This window comes from Mauremys reevesii, linkage group 10 (assembly GCF_016161935.1).
Source record: "Mauremys reevesii isolate NIE-2019 linkage group 10, ASM1616193v1, whole genome shotgun sequence".
Lineage (NCBI taxonomy): Eukaryota > Metazoa > Chordata > Testudines > Geoemydidae > Mauremys > Mauremys reevesii.
This window is the reverse complement of record NC_052632.1, coordinates 26,593,095-26,607,108: the sequence shown is the minus strand read 5'-3', so window position 1 is coordinate 26,607,108 and position 14,014 is coordinate 26,593,095. Positions and strand designations below refer to the sequence as shown.

The following is a 14,014-nucleotide window of genomic DNA, read 5'->3' as shown; positions in this document are numbered from 1 at the left end:
CAAATCTGTGGTAAACAGTACTTCTCTGCAATTCCCCATGTGCCATAGAATTCATTCATTAAGTAGGATTGCAGGTAACAAAATGACAAATCATTCTTCTTATAGTCAAGTATTAATAGAGCTAGAATACAACATCCATTTCTACAGAGGTGTACTTCCCACTACCTTGATATAACGCTGTTCTCGGGAGCCAAAAAAAAAATCTTACCACGTTATAGGTGAAACCGCATTATATTGAACTTGCTTTGATCCACCGGAGCGTGCAGCCCCGCCCCACCCGGAGCACTGCTTTACCACGTTATCTCGGATCGCATTATATTGCGTAAAGGTGCACCTACTTTAGCATGCAAAATATTGTCAACAACTAGCTAAGGCAGCACAAACCATCATCTTCTACTAAAGAAGTTATTGTTCCTCTCTCTCCCCTCCACAAATGTCTCTTAATATAATCTCTCAGAACTTTTTTCCAATACAGGTTATTCAGAAGAATGTCATGAAGCAAATTCAGCAGTACCTGGGAGTCCTCAGGTCAGTTTTCTAACAGGAAATTTAAAACCAAGGGTGGAGTAGGCTAAAGGGTTTAGATATACCTTCCATTAATTTTAAGTAGGAGACGTATCTAATATCCCTCTCACTGAATTAAGATGCTATGTTATAAGAGTCCAATTCCACAAACACACATGTATTTACCTTTACCAGCATTGAAATAAATGGGACTACTAACAGGAGTACAGTTCACATGTGCAATTCTTTGCAGGATCAGAGCCTAAAGTCTTTAAAAATTAAATAAAGGCTGTGAATCAAAGAAGTTGTCAAATTTCTCTTTTTAAATTTACAGCCACCCAAATTACTGAAACCAAGACGACAAGTTCATACATTATTATGACCTATTGGGGGGGGGGGGGGGGAGAGATTAACACTACCCATTCCTTACACGACACTTATTCAATACATTTAAAATAGGTATTGTAAGAAAACCAGTCTTCTAGATTTGGCAGAAAAACTATACTATAAATTAGAGTGCTGTATAGTGTATTTTCAGGTTTTATTCTCATTGACCTAGATTTTTACTTCCCTCCAAAACACATCCTTGACTTTTTAAAAATGTAACCTGCTTCATCTATATGAGTTATGTGAAGCTGAACATAAGACAGACACTTATTTTGCTTTGAACAGTGTTCTAAATAGCGGTGAACAACTACCTTCAGAACGTTCTGTTTATTCACAACATTTCAAACTAAAACTCTGAATTAAGTTGGAATTTTAAGACTGCAGGTGGCACCTTCTGTTCAGCAGAACAGCAACAGAATTTGTAATTCTGGAAATGATGTGATGTGCCTGACCAGGCCACATGACATTTGGTCTGAATAGGAAGTACTCAGATAACTTCACCACAATAAAGAATAACTGACTGGTAGGCAGGGCATTTTCTGGCATTTAATGATTGCCTGGAAGAACCTAAGGCTTAAGGCTGAGTTGAGGACGTCTTTCGGTCATTAGATGATTGAATCCTGGAACTGAAGATCAGCATTGCTATTATAAAAAACACAAAAATATAAAACTGTAGAGAAAGGCAAAGTAATTACATGCATGTGTTCAACTGAAAGCTGCCAAGGATATAGTGCTTTGTTTTAGCACTTAGGAGGTCTTTTCCAAGTAGCTGAAGACCAGTAGTAAACAAACAGAATTTTACACTTGTCACTCCATTAGTGAAATTCAAGATTTAAATTTATCAGTAATCTGCATATTGAAGGAGCTGGAAAATTCAATACAATCTGAAACTTATTGACAGATGTCATCAAAATGCATTGGAAAAAGCCTTTGACCTGATCTTGCTACCACTGGCAAGACTACCATTGCCATCAATGGGAGCAGGATTCACGTATCTGGGGGAGGAGAAGAGAAACATTAGCCTTTATCTGATACTCTCCTTTTAGTCCTTTTGGCTACTACGCAAACCTTTTCTTAATAATGCTGAACAGAGAAAAATCTGAATATATAAAAGAATCCCATCTATCTTTAATCAAGCCTTGAATTAATGTTCTATAAATGCAATCAGCTTAATCTAGGCTCATTTTTGACACTTTAAAGGTTACCTACAATACACAAAAAGCTTAAAGTGATAGTTTGAGAGATATCTGAAAAATCTTTCCAAGCATACCTGAAAAATATTGCTGCAGCTCCTAACGTACATTAAGGTGAACTGATCAGGCATCTGAAGTTGATGGGCAAGGGTTAAAAATGCACAAGACTGAGAAAATAGGCAAGGGCTAAAACCACAGAGTCAACAAGAAACAGTACTCCAAAGGAAAAAAATCAGAATTTAAAAAAGAAAATAAATGAAGATAAAGAGCTACAGGCCAGGCTAAATGCGAAAAATAAAGTTGATTTATCCTGTCTCTCCTCCCTTTCCTTCCCACTGTGTGTTATCTTGTTTTTTGTTGCCTATTAGGGGTATAATCTTGTTGGTGCACAGACTAACCTGACGCAAATGTCATGTCTGAGACCTATAAATTAAATTTATGGAAGTGGGGGTTGTATTAACAAATGTTTCTGTGAAACACACACACACACCCCAAATAAGTGACCCACTACTGCTTTAAGGAGCACGTTCAAAGAAGTAAATGCTTATGTTTAGAATGCAGTTAATTTATCCAAACCAAATGACTCTGCGGGAATATCATTTGGTCATTCTTGTTAAATATTATTATTCAAAGACCTGGGTGTATTGGCTGATCACAGAAGGACTATGAGCTGCCAATGTGACGCAGCCATGAAAAAGGCTAATGCAGTCCTAGGATGCATCCGGTGAGGTATTTCCAGTAGAGACAGGCAAGTGTTAGTACCATTATACAACGCACTGGTGAGACTTCATCTGGAATACTGTGTGCAGTTCTGGTCTCCCATGTCTAAGAAAGATTAATTCAAACTGGAGCAGGTGAGGAGAGGAAAACCTACCTTATGAGAGGGGACTCAAAGAGCTTGGCTTGTTTAGCCTGTGAAAGTAGAATGAATTATTGTAAAAAAATAGAAAGGATTAAAGAAATGCTGTATGTACCTTTAAGCAGAAATGAGGAATGTTAAAATACAGGTGTCAGGAAAAGAAACATTAAGGCATAAACAATGAGTCCACTTAAGCTAATGGTGAAACATTAATTGGAGATTGGTAAAAGTTAGTAAGGAAATTAACTATGTATGTCTAGCCTCAGGTAAACTTGTTAGTTCTGCTCCCTTTGTTATCTTGTCAAGTTCACGCCCTTTTATCTGTATAAAATAAGGTAGTGTGGGTCTTGCATGGTGCTCACGTTAACTGGGTGTTATTAGCAAAGCGCTGTGCTAATAAACAGAGTGGTCTAACAAATTGTGAGTCCTGAGTCTGACTTTGACAAGCCTAACCAAAAGAAGGCTGACAGGAGATATGACTGCTCTCTATAAATACATCAGAGGGATAAATACCACAGAAGGAGCGGAGATATTTAAGTTAAGTGCCAGCAAGGACACAAGAACAAATGGATATAAAAATGTTTAGACTTGAAATTAGATGAAGGTTTCTAACTATCAGAGGAATAAAGTTCTGGAACAGCCTTCCAAGGGGGGGCAAAAAACCTAACTGGCTTCAAGACTGATCTTGATACATATATGGAGGGGATGCTATGATGAGACTGCCTATAATGACATGTAGTTGATCTGTGACGGCTAGCAGCAAGTATCTCCAATGGCCAGAGATGAGACACTAGATGGGGAGGGCTCTGAGTTACTGCAAAGAATTCTTTCCTAGGTGTCTGGGTGGTGAGTCTTGTCCACATACTTAGCCCTGCTCTACACTACGGGGTTAGGTTGAATTTAGCCATATTAGGTCAATCTAAAAATGACTGCGTCCACACAACCAACCACAATCCGTCGACCTAAAGGGCTCTTAAAATCTACTTCTGTACTCCTCCCCGATGAGGGGAGTAGTGCTAAAATCAACCTTGCTGGGTTGAATTTGGGGTAGTGCAGACGTAAATTGACGTTATTGGCATCCGGGAGCTATCCCAGAGTGCTCCATTGTGACTGCTCTGGACAGCACTTTGAACTCCCATGCACTAACCAGGTACACAGGAAAAGCCCCGGGAACTTTTGAATTTCATTTCCTGTTTGGTCAGCGTGGCGAACTCAGCAGCACAGGTGAACAGGCAGTCCCCCCAGAATCATGGAGCGTACAATGTTTCTACGCTCCCCCTATCATCTTCGTCCCTGAGGTTACTGCAGATTAGAAGGCGAAAAAAACCACACTTGCGATAACATGTTTTCTGAGCTCATGCAGTCCTACTGCACTGATAGGGCACAGCTTAATGCATGGAGACATTCATTGGCAAAGGCCAAGAAAGAATTAAGTGAGCGCGAAGAGCGGAGGCAGGATGCAATGCTGAGGCTAATGGGGGAGCAAACGGACTTGATGAATCATCTGTTGGAGCGGCAGGAAAGCCAACAAGAGCACAGACTCTGCTGCATCCACAGTATAACCGCCTACCCTCCTCCCCATGTTCCATAGCCTCCTTGCCCAGATAACCAAGAACGAGGGGGGGGAGAGGGGGAGAGAGTCCCGGGCACCCAGCCACTCCACTGCAGAGGATGGCACAAGCAACAGAAGGCAGTCATTCAAACAGTTTGATTTTCACTGTGGCTACAATAAGCAATGTGGCCTTGTCCTTTATATAGTTACTTTATTTTGAAGGGGAGAGGGTGGTTGGCTTACAGCAGTGGTCCCCAACCTTTTCATCTGGCAGCATTTCTGTGGATGCTCGACTGCTGGCCAGGACACAGGCGCATTTAGATGCCCCCATGGGCACCGCGTTGGGGACCGTTGGCTTACAGGGAAGTAAATTCAACAAAGGGGGCAGATTTGCATCAAGGAGAAATACACACAACTGACACACCGAAGCCTGGCCAGTCATGAAACTGGTTTTCAAAGCCTCTCTGATGCGCAGCGCGCCTTGCTGTGTTCTTCTAACCGCCCTGGTGTCTGGCTGCTCAAAATCGGACGCCAGGCGATTTGCCTCAACCTTCCACCCTGCCATAAACATCTCTCCCTTACTCACAGATATTATGGAGCACACAGCAAGCAGCAATAACAATGGGAATGTTGGTTGCGCTGAAGTCTGACTTAGTCAGCAAACAGTGCCAGCGAGCTTTTAAACATCCAAAGGCACATTTTACCACCATTCTGCACTTGCTCAGCCTATAGTTGAACTGCTCCTTACTACTGTCCAGGCTTCATGAGCCATGGGAGCAAGGGGTAGGCTGGGGTAGGTGCAACCACGTGGTGCTGCCGGCTGGGAGAGCAGCCTGAGGCAGAAGCCTCCAGCTCGCATGATATTCCAGGCAGGACTGAATCTCCATGAGACGAAACTTAAAGAAGAGAATGACCTGGAGTCTCTGGCTCCCATTCGGTACTCTAAGAGGAGAATGGCCATGTCTGTCCAGGCGCCCTGATCGACCTCACTGAGGAGGATTCCAAGGAGTTCTCCCAGAGCAGCAGTACCATGTCTGCCAGCAGCACCCAGGAGGACCAGAACGGATCCCCCGAGCTCATCGTTGGGGAGCTGGAGAGCAGAGTAGCAGGGGAAGTGGTGGAATACCAGGATGGGAAAGATTTTGGAATTGGACAGCTCGTGTGAGGGGAAGATCAAGGGCTTCTCCTGGTGGCCTAAAATCGTTGTCTCCTACAGAGTCACATCCAAATGTCAGGCAATCTCCAGAATAAACCATGGAACCATAGAATATCAGGGTTGGAAGGGACCTCAGGAAGTCATCTAGACCAATCCCCTGCTCAAAGCAGGGCCAATCCCCAGACAGATATTTGCCCCAGATCCCTAAATGGCCTCCTCAGGGACTGAACTCACAACCCTGGGTTTAACAGGCCAATGCTCAAACCACTGAGCTATCCCTCTCACCTGCACTGGGTGCCATGGTTTGGGGATTGGAAGTTCTCTGAGGTTTTAGCAGACAAGCTGGTGGGTCTGATGGCAGCATACCTTTTAGGCAGCATGTCAACCACTCCATGTTTAATAAGCTGGTCTCCTATTGATGAGCTGTACACCATGCCCTCGAAGTTGCTAGGAGCCAAGCAGGGAAGACATTCCCAGAACCCCCGGTCAAGTGGCTAAAGACTAACTTCTGCAACAACAGCAAGGAGCGGGTGGAGGAGGACCAGAGCAGAGAGCAAATGGTTTCTGAGGTCACAAACAGGAGCCTTGAAGACAGTTGTTTATCGTGTGAGAGAAAAAACCCAGCCCTATTCCACCCGCTGTTTGAGGGGGGCCTTTGCTAGACTTGCAAGGATTGATTCCTGGAGCTCTTCTACATGTATGAGGACGACAAGTACCAGTCCTACTGCACCGTCTGCTGCGAAGGCAAGGAGCTGCTCCTGTGTAGCAATGCCAGCTGCTGCAGGTGCTTCTGGGTCAAATGCTTGGAGGACCTGGTACGGCAAGGTACCTTGGCCAAGGCAAAAGAACAAGAGCCCTGGAGCTGTTACATGTGTCAACCACAGAAGTGCTTATGGGGTGTTACAGTGTCAACTGGACTGGAATGTACGGCTGCAAGACTTTTCACCAGTGACAAAGGACAGGAATATGATGCACCTAAAATCTAAACAGGCCTTCACATTTCCCAGAGTCACTACCCTTGATAACAGAACATCAATTATTGCATTGGCTACTTGGATCACAGCAGCCCCCACAGTAGACTTGCCCACAACAGCAGCAGTGACTGTGAGCTGAGCGGTCTCCATGCTTGCCATGGTATGGCGTCTGCACAGGTAACCCAGGAAAAAAGACGTGAAACGCTTGTCTGCCATTGCTTTCACGGAGGGAAGGGCGACTGACGACATGTACCCAAAACCACCCGCGACAATGTTTTTGCCCCATCAGGCATTGGGAGCTTAATCCAGAATACCAATGGGCAGCAGAGACTGCAGGATAGCTACCCACAGTGCACCGCTCCGTAAGTTGATGCTAGCCATGGTAGTGAGGACACACTCCGCCGACTTAATGCGCTTAGTGGGGACATACACAATCGACAGTATAAAATGGATTTCTAAAAATCGACTTCTATAAAATCGACCTAATTTCGTAGCGTAGACATACCTTTAGGGTCTAACTGATCACCGTATTTGGGGTCAGGAAGGAATTTTCCCCCAGGTCAGATTGGCACAGACCCTAAGGATTGTTCACCTTCCTCTATAGCATGAGACGAGTCACTTCCAGGTTTAAACTAGTGTAAATGGTGGATTCTCTATAACCTGGAGTCTTTAAATCAAGATTTGAGGACTTCAGTAACTCAGTCAGAAGTTATGGGTCTATTAAAGGAGTGGGTAGGTAAGGTTCTGTGGCCTGCAATGTGCAAGAGGTCAGACTAGAGGATAATGATGGTCCTTTCTGGCCTTAACGTCTCGGTCTATGTAACTCCCTTTTATCAGAAATCAGCTTTGATAAAAATAACAACTTTCTAAAAATGATTTCTACAATTCAAGTTTTAGAAGTTGCACACACTCCCTCAACAACAAACATATTATATATATATATATATGTGTTAAAGAGGCACCTGAGTGGCTCCACATGTCAGTGCCAAGTTTTCTGCTTCAAGCAAAGTTGCCTGACAAAAGCATCTAACTCTAGTAGGAAGGCAGATTCTCAACCTGGAGAACTTGTGGCTCACCAGACACTCTGCAAGGACAGACAGACATCTGTAACATCCTTGTGAATTTTGTCCAGCGTTCTAAAACGAAGGATCACTAGAGGAAATGAGAAACAAATTCTGATATGGATATCCTCCATATATACAAACCATTTTGAACAACATTACTTCTTGCTTGTTTTCAGGCCATTGGTGAAGGCTATACAAAAAACACACACACAAAGTATAACACACTTTTTAAACTGTTATCCACATTTTTAGGAGGTTAGCATTTTTTTTTAAAATTACTTACACAGTAGATAAACTACCCCACCCAACCCATCCACCATAAAAAGAGACAGAAGCTAATCTCACCGATAGCTTTCTCCAACTGTTACAATTTCCACTTCACTGTCTGTTGAGGTAACATTGATTTCTTCATTGGCAGTGACCTGGGGAGTGGAGGATGCTTCAATCACCACAACATCTTCATCAATACTTCCTGGAGCAGGGAACGGGAGAGAAAAATCAACAGTTTGGATTATAGACATTTGACATTGCCTTTGTCATGCAAGATTCATAGAATCATGGGAATGGAAGGGACCTCGAGAGGTCATCTAATCCAGTCCCCTGCACTCATGGAATTCATTTTTTGTTTATAAGTTATTACCTTTATATATTTAAAAAAAACTGCCTTTATTAAAGTGTATGTGCATTTTACAGTATATACACAAGTAAAAGGGATACAGTAGCAATCATGTAACAAACCTGTAATGCAAGTCAGTCAAAAGCATCTACCAAATCTAATCCAAAATAATTAGTTATTCAGAGAAGCAGGACTGCTTGAACACTACCGCCTCCGAACCCTCAACGACGACATTTTTAGGTTTGTGAGGCAGGCAACATACACAACTCAATTTACTGAGATTTTTCAGTTTTAGATTACCAAGACAACAGATAAGAGATAACTGATAATCTTGAACAGAACATCTCTACAGTTTTTGGAAATAAGATGAAGTTAAAAGCCTAGAGACAGACAGCAAGTACATATGCACGTTTACTACAGAAGACCTAAAACATTTTAGTCTCATTACCTGTACCACTTTATTTCATTTAATGCCCACCTAAAAGGCAATCTAGAAAAGGAGTTTAGAAAGAGCTGAAGAGTGCCAAACTGTGATCTAAGTCTTAAAGGAGCCTGCAGGAACACACTGGAGCTTACAAACATTTTTACACAGCTTATCCCTTTACTAAGACTTTTGGGCAAGAGACTGTGAGGGCTATCTATTTTTGAGGAAACAGATTAGATTGTAGAAATTGTGTCTTCAGTTTTGATGACTGGATGTATTCTGTAACTTGCATGAAGTCCCACCAAAAAAATGTGGGACCAAAAAGACTTGGGGAGAATACTACACGCATGTTTAAACTGCATCCAAGTTGCATTATGTTTTCTACAACTTGTAAGTAAACAGTTACAGAATTAAATCTGTATTTGCCACCTCCTTTTGCCATTGCTATTCATATTCAAAAGTAGAAAGTTAGTATGTTCTGAAGTTAAAATAAGAGTTCCTGAGTGATGAGAACACTGCTGAGGGCATACAAGTGAAATTTCAATTGAGTGGGGGGAAAAATGTCAATATTTTCTGCTAACTTTTTGGCAAACCAATCTTTTTCAAGAGGCTAAAAAATAAAAGTTATTTCCTACTGCTTTTTTAGTTTCTAAATACTGAATATTTCTGTATTATTTTTACCCAGCCAGCTGGAGACAAATACTCAGTATATTAAGCCAGTTTTGCAAAGCTGTGCTCACCCACTCACTTTGCAAGAGCAATATTCTGATAGGCAAGTAATATTGTCCCACTGCCATCAGTTTGCAGAATAGATTGTGTCTTTAATGGTAATATTTTCATTACTCCTGGGGAATTCTGCGCCACTGCGCATACGCAGAATTCATGTCCCCTGCAGATTTCTTTGCTTCCCCACAGAAAAATGACTTTCTGATGGGGAAGCAAAGGGAAGCCACAAGAGCGGTCATCTGACTCTCCCTAGCAGTATGTTTGGGTGCCCAGGGCAGCCAGCAGAGAGGTAAATCACCGTAGGGCAGTTAGTGGGACTGGGGAATACCTGGCTGGTGTCTCCTACCCTGCATTGGGCTCAGCTACTAGTCCCGGCTGGACTGGGGAGGAGAGGACTTCCTCTTCCCCTGCACAGTATCTGGGGCTGGGTCACACTCACCCCCAGATTTCTCCCCAGGCTGCAGGAAGCTCTGCAAACTCTTCCCGTCTCCTCCCCGCAAACGCACACTTTCTGCACTCATTGTTCTTCAGCTGCAGGGGGAAGGATCACTGTATAGGGAGATGCTCCCTCATCCACCCAAACCCCAAGCATCCAGACTCCCTCCAGCCTCACCCTCCACACACCCACAACCCCCGCTGCTGAGCTCCATTCCCCCTGCACTTGGACCACCCCAAGCCACACGCATCCAGATCCCCACTCACCGAACCTCAACCAGCTGCACCTGGATCCCCACCCTACTGAGCCCCACTCCTCAGCATCTGGACCTCTCCACTGAACCCCCCCACTTCCAGCCCCCACACCAAGCTCTATCCCCCACCCACATCCAGCCCCCCCCATCCCCAAACTGAGCCCCAACCACCTTCACCTGGACCTCCCTGCAGAGTCCCATTACTGTTGCACCCAGAACCCCCCAACAAACCCCTTTGCATCCAGATCCCCCACTGAGCCGCCTGCACCCAAGTTGCCCCACACAGATTGCTCTCAACCCACACCAAGCTCATCCACACTTGGATCCTGCCTTGCTGAGCCCGTTTACCCACACCTGGTGCACCTTGCAGAGGGGCAGGGCCCTGGGGTGTTTCTGGGGCATGCCCAGTCCTTGTGCTGCGTCAGGGTTGGGAGCAGCCTCACCGCTGAGTCCATGTCCTGGGGTGGAGCTACAGAGTGATCTCCCACCTCTGTGCAGCCAGTGGCTTGTGCTCTCCCATGCCATAATGGAGCCTCCACATTTATTTGACAAAAAAAAAAATGCAGAATTTTTCAAATATTGGGCACAGAATTTTTAATATTTTGCTGCAGAATGCCCTCAGGAGTATTTCATGACAATTTTGCCAGGAGTCTATTATACACACCCACTTTCCATGAGTGAACCACCTTACTGGAAAAAGGAAACTGAATTTACATACAGACAATGGTAAGACACTTATTTAGTTACATACTGATGGGGTTCAGATAAGGGGATAATAGGTGTTAAAAGTAAGAGCCAATTAGTACACCTGTTCCTGACTCCCTGTCCTGTGGGATAGGAGCTCCATAAGATCATTAGGCACCTGGGCTTTATAAAGAAGCTGAGGGAACTCAATAGGGGAGAGCTAGGATTCTCCTGCGGAGAGAGATTCCTACACCTGCCTACCTACACCAACTAAAGATGTGCTGCAGCAGTGCCACTGTAGCCTTTCAAGTGTAGACAAGCCCTAAGTGTCTGAATGTAGGGTAGGTAGCTCCTTTCCATTGCAATGACAAAAAACAATTAGAGCATGAGTACATCTGTTGTGGGTGTTTTAGGACCGTGGACGGCAGAGTTAAGGTTGTATGGTGTATACCCTGTGTATTTCCTGGTTTTCTGAAGTTTAAATTTTGCTGAACTCTATTTTCTGGAAGGTTACAAGAGGTCACTGGGAAAACCTGAACTCTGTATTAATGTTTCTAGTCACCTAGTTAAACATTGAAGAACATGAAAAGCTCATCCTCTCATACCTAGTTTTACTCAGAGACTGTAAAAGGAAAGAGAAACTTTCCTGTTTTTTCAACTGCAAATTGGTTTCTCAAGTCTGAACTAATCATTGAACAGAATTAGTTGAATTAAAATTCTCTCTGCACATACAGAAGAGGTTACTGTTGACAAAAGCTGCTTAAGCACTTCAACAAACTCTAGTTCCAAGAGTTTAGCCAGTGACTTTCACCTATTCAGGGGTCTGACTATTTAAAACGGCAGCAAAAATGTACACATTGCTCAGTACTATTTTTTGTATTTAATTTAAATAATTTTAATAACTGAAATAAAAGTTTAGGCCTTAACATAGGTTGTTAGTTTCCTATTTAATTTAAATAAGTTTTTATATAAACCTGCATTTAATTTCAGAAGTGGTTTGTTTGTTTTTTAAAATCACTGATTCGTATACATCCTGCCCGTGAACCACAGTCTGGGAACAATTATTTTATTCTAGCGCAGGATTTAGGGCTAAGGTGGTTATAGGAACTTAAAATTAAATTGAGAGTTTATTACAACTTAAAAGTGCAGCATTACTAAGATAAATATTAAATATTGAACTCTCTTAACATGAGAACTATAGTACACTCTCCCACTGAGCCTATTTCCTTTTTTAAAGGAAGAGCACTATTTGAAAGGTCTATAAACAAAAAGATTAAGGAAAAAACCATGCAAATACTATTCACCATAAAATGAACAGATTAATAACCAACTAGAGTACTCGCTCAAAAAACCCCAAGAGTTTTGTTTTACCTGAGGGAACAGTTGTACTGTTTTGGTGGTTGTCACCAGGAGATACAAATAAGTCTTCCTCTCCTTCAGTGGAAGAACTTGAGGAAGATTCACTACTGAGGTCATTCTCACTGGAACTGCTAGAGCTGGGTAGCAAAGCATACTTTCTTCGAGCTAATACCTCCCGTTTTTTCCTCTGAATTAAAATTCGTTCTTTTTGGTTTTGTGTTCGCTGCGAGGAACTGGTTTTCACAAACCTCTTTCTATATGGAGGTCTTCTTGGTGAATTGCTATGAAAACAGGGTCTTTTCATTAATAGTCCAGGTACAGATTCTGTCTCAGTACGAGGCCACTTTTGTGACCTTGCACTATGAGTTCTACTTGTACTCAACACTGTCTGAGTATGTCTTACGGGAGTCTCCTTTTCCTCATCAGATGTTATTGTATCAGAGTCTCCAAAATGTAGGCTAGATGAAGGTGAAGACACACAGTCACTAAAAGAAGAATCATTGTCTTCACTTTGTGTTTCTAGGCGTTGTCTTAGTCCTAAAATTCCCTGGTTTTCTTTAACACCACAGTTTTGAGCATATGAAGGGCCAGCCTGCTGACTCTTGCGTTTTTTCCGCACCACAATACCTTTGTCTTGTTCTGGATGATTGCCATTCATGTCCTGCTTTTGAGAGTCACCACACAAGTGAGAGAATTCATTCCCTACTTTATTGGCAATCATCTCAACTTCTGCAGGGAAACTTTTGGCTGCCCCAATGGGCTCAGGATTCAAGAGGATCCCCTTCAGACTCTCCTGTCTCTTTGGTGCATCAGAGGGAACTTCACTCTTCATATCCGCTTTTATAGTATAGACTATATTACATTCAGGAGTCCATTGAGACATGGAAAACTGCAGGGAAGTCCTGGAAAGAAAATCAGACATGCAACAAGAAAAAAATTAACCTACTATTAACGTTGCACTAGAATAGCTATAGATTAGCAACCAAAAAAACCACAACCCACATCTTTTAGGGGCAATGGGAGTATGCTAGCTATTTTGCTTCTCCCACTAAGCTAACACTAATATGCCAGGAAAAAAAGTTGGCTTTATTAAGTGTTTTTCCTGCTAGAAACATGTTTTGTTTTTATTCCAGATAGTAGTTCCTAGAAATTTAGTCAGCCAAAATGTCTATTCTACCTTTGGCCCAGGGGGCTTTATACGCAACTCCCATCAGCATTGAAGGGCCTTACAGGTGTATAAATAGGTGACAGAATAGTGACTCCAAAGTATTAAGACAGGACAATGATCACATAGTGGGCGTACTATGACTCAACCTGCTGGTGGTCCCAAACAATCCTTTACACTAGAAGCCAACGACTTCTAGCAAGGCATCCAACATGGCATATTCAGAGACCCTGATCACCAGGATACAAGACAGAAACCTGGTAAGGAACTCAAAAGCCAGCGAGCTTTAAGGATATAACCATCCAGTACAAGTAATGCAGTGTTCCCTACCAAGCAAGAATTTCTGAGTTGTCAAATCATTTTAATAATGTCTTCATATACATACAATGTAACTAACATAGAACCTCTCTTTTCTGGCCATTACCCTATTTTACTTAAGCACTGAATGAGCTACAGAATTAAGGGATTTACCATTGGGTACTCTCAATGTTATCTACACAGTGCTCAGAGGTTGTCAATTTCAATGCAATTTTTAAGACACTCTAAAACTGTAACAAATGTGGTTTTTTTATAATCTTAATATTAAATAGGTGTCTCAGAACTAGTTTGCCTTTCACATTGCTGTAAATAATTATGTGAAAAGATATGAATACTCAAGAACA

The 14,014-nt window shown here is 42.6% G+C and overlaps 1 protein-coding gene across 6 annotated transcripts in view; it reads right to left on the bottom strand.

The window, feature by feature from the left end:
- RNF111 (ring finger protein 111) overlaps window positions 1-14,014 on the bottom strand; it is a 93,887-nt gene that overhangs the window by 63,118 nt on the left and 16,755 nt on the right. For all 6 annotated transcript variants that reach the window (XM_039490158.1, XM_039490160.1, XM_039490159.1 and 3 more), the window contains exons 2-3: window positions 12,200-13,089; window positions 8,035-8,161 (exon numbers count right to left, since the gene is read on the bottom strand). In XM_039490158.1, coding sequence (XP_039346092.1) covers window positions 8,035-8,161; window positions 12,200-13,070 — 998 coding nt within the window. In that variant the 5' untranslated portion in view covers window positions 13,071-13,089. The remainder of the gene's footprint in view (window positions 1-8,034; window positions 8,162-12,199; window positions 13,090-14,014) is intronic.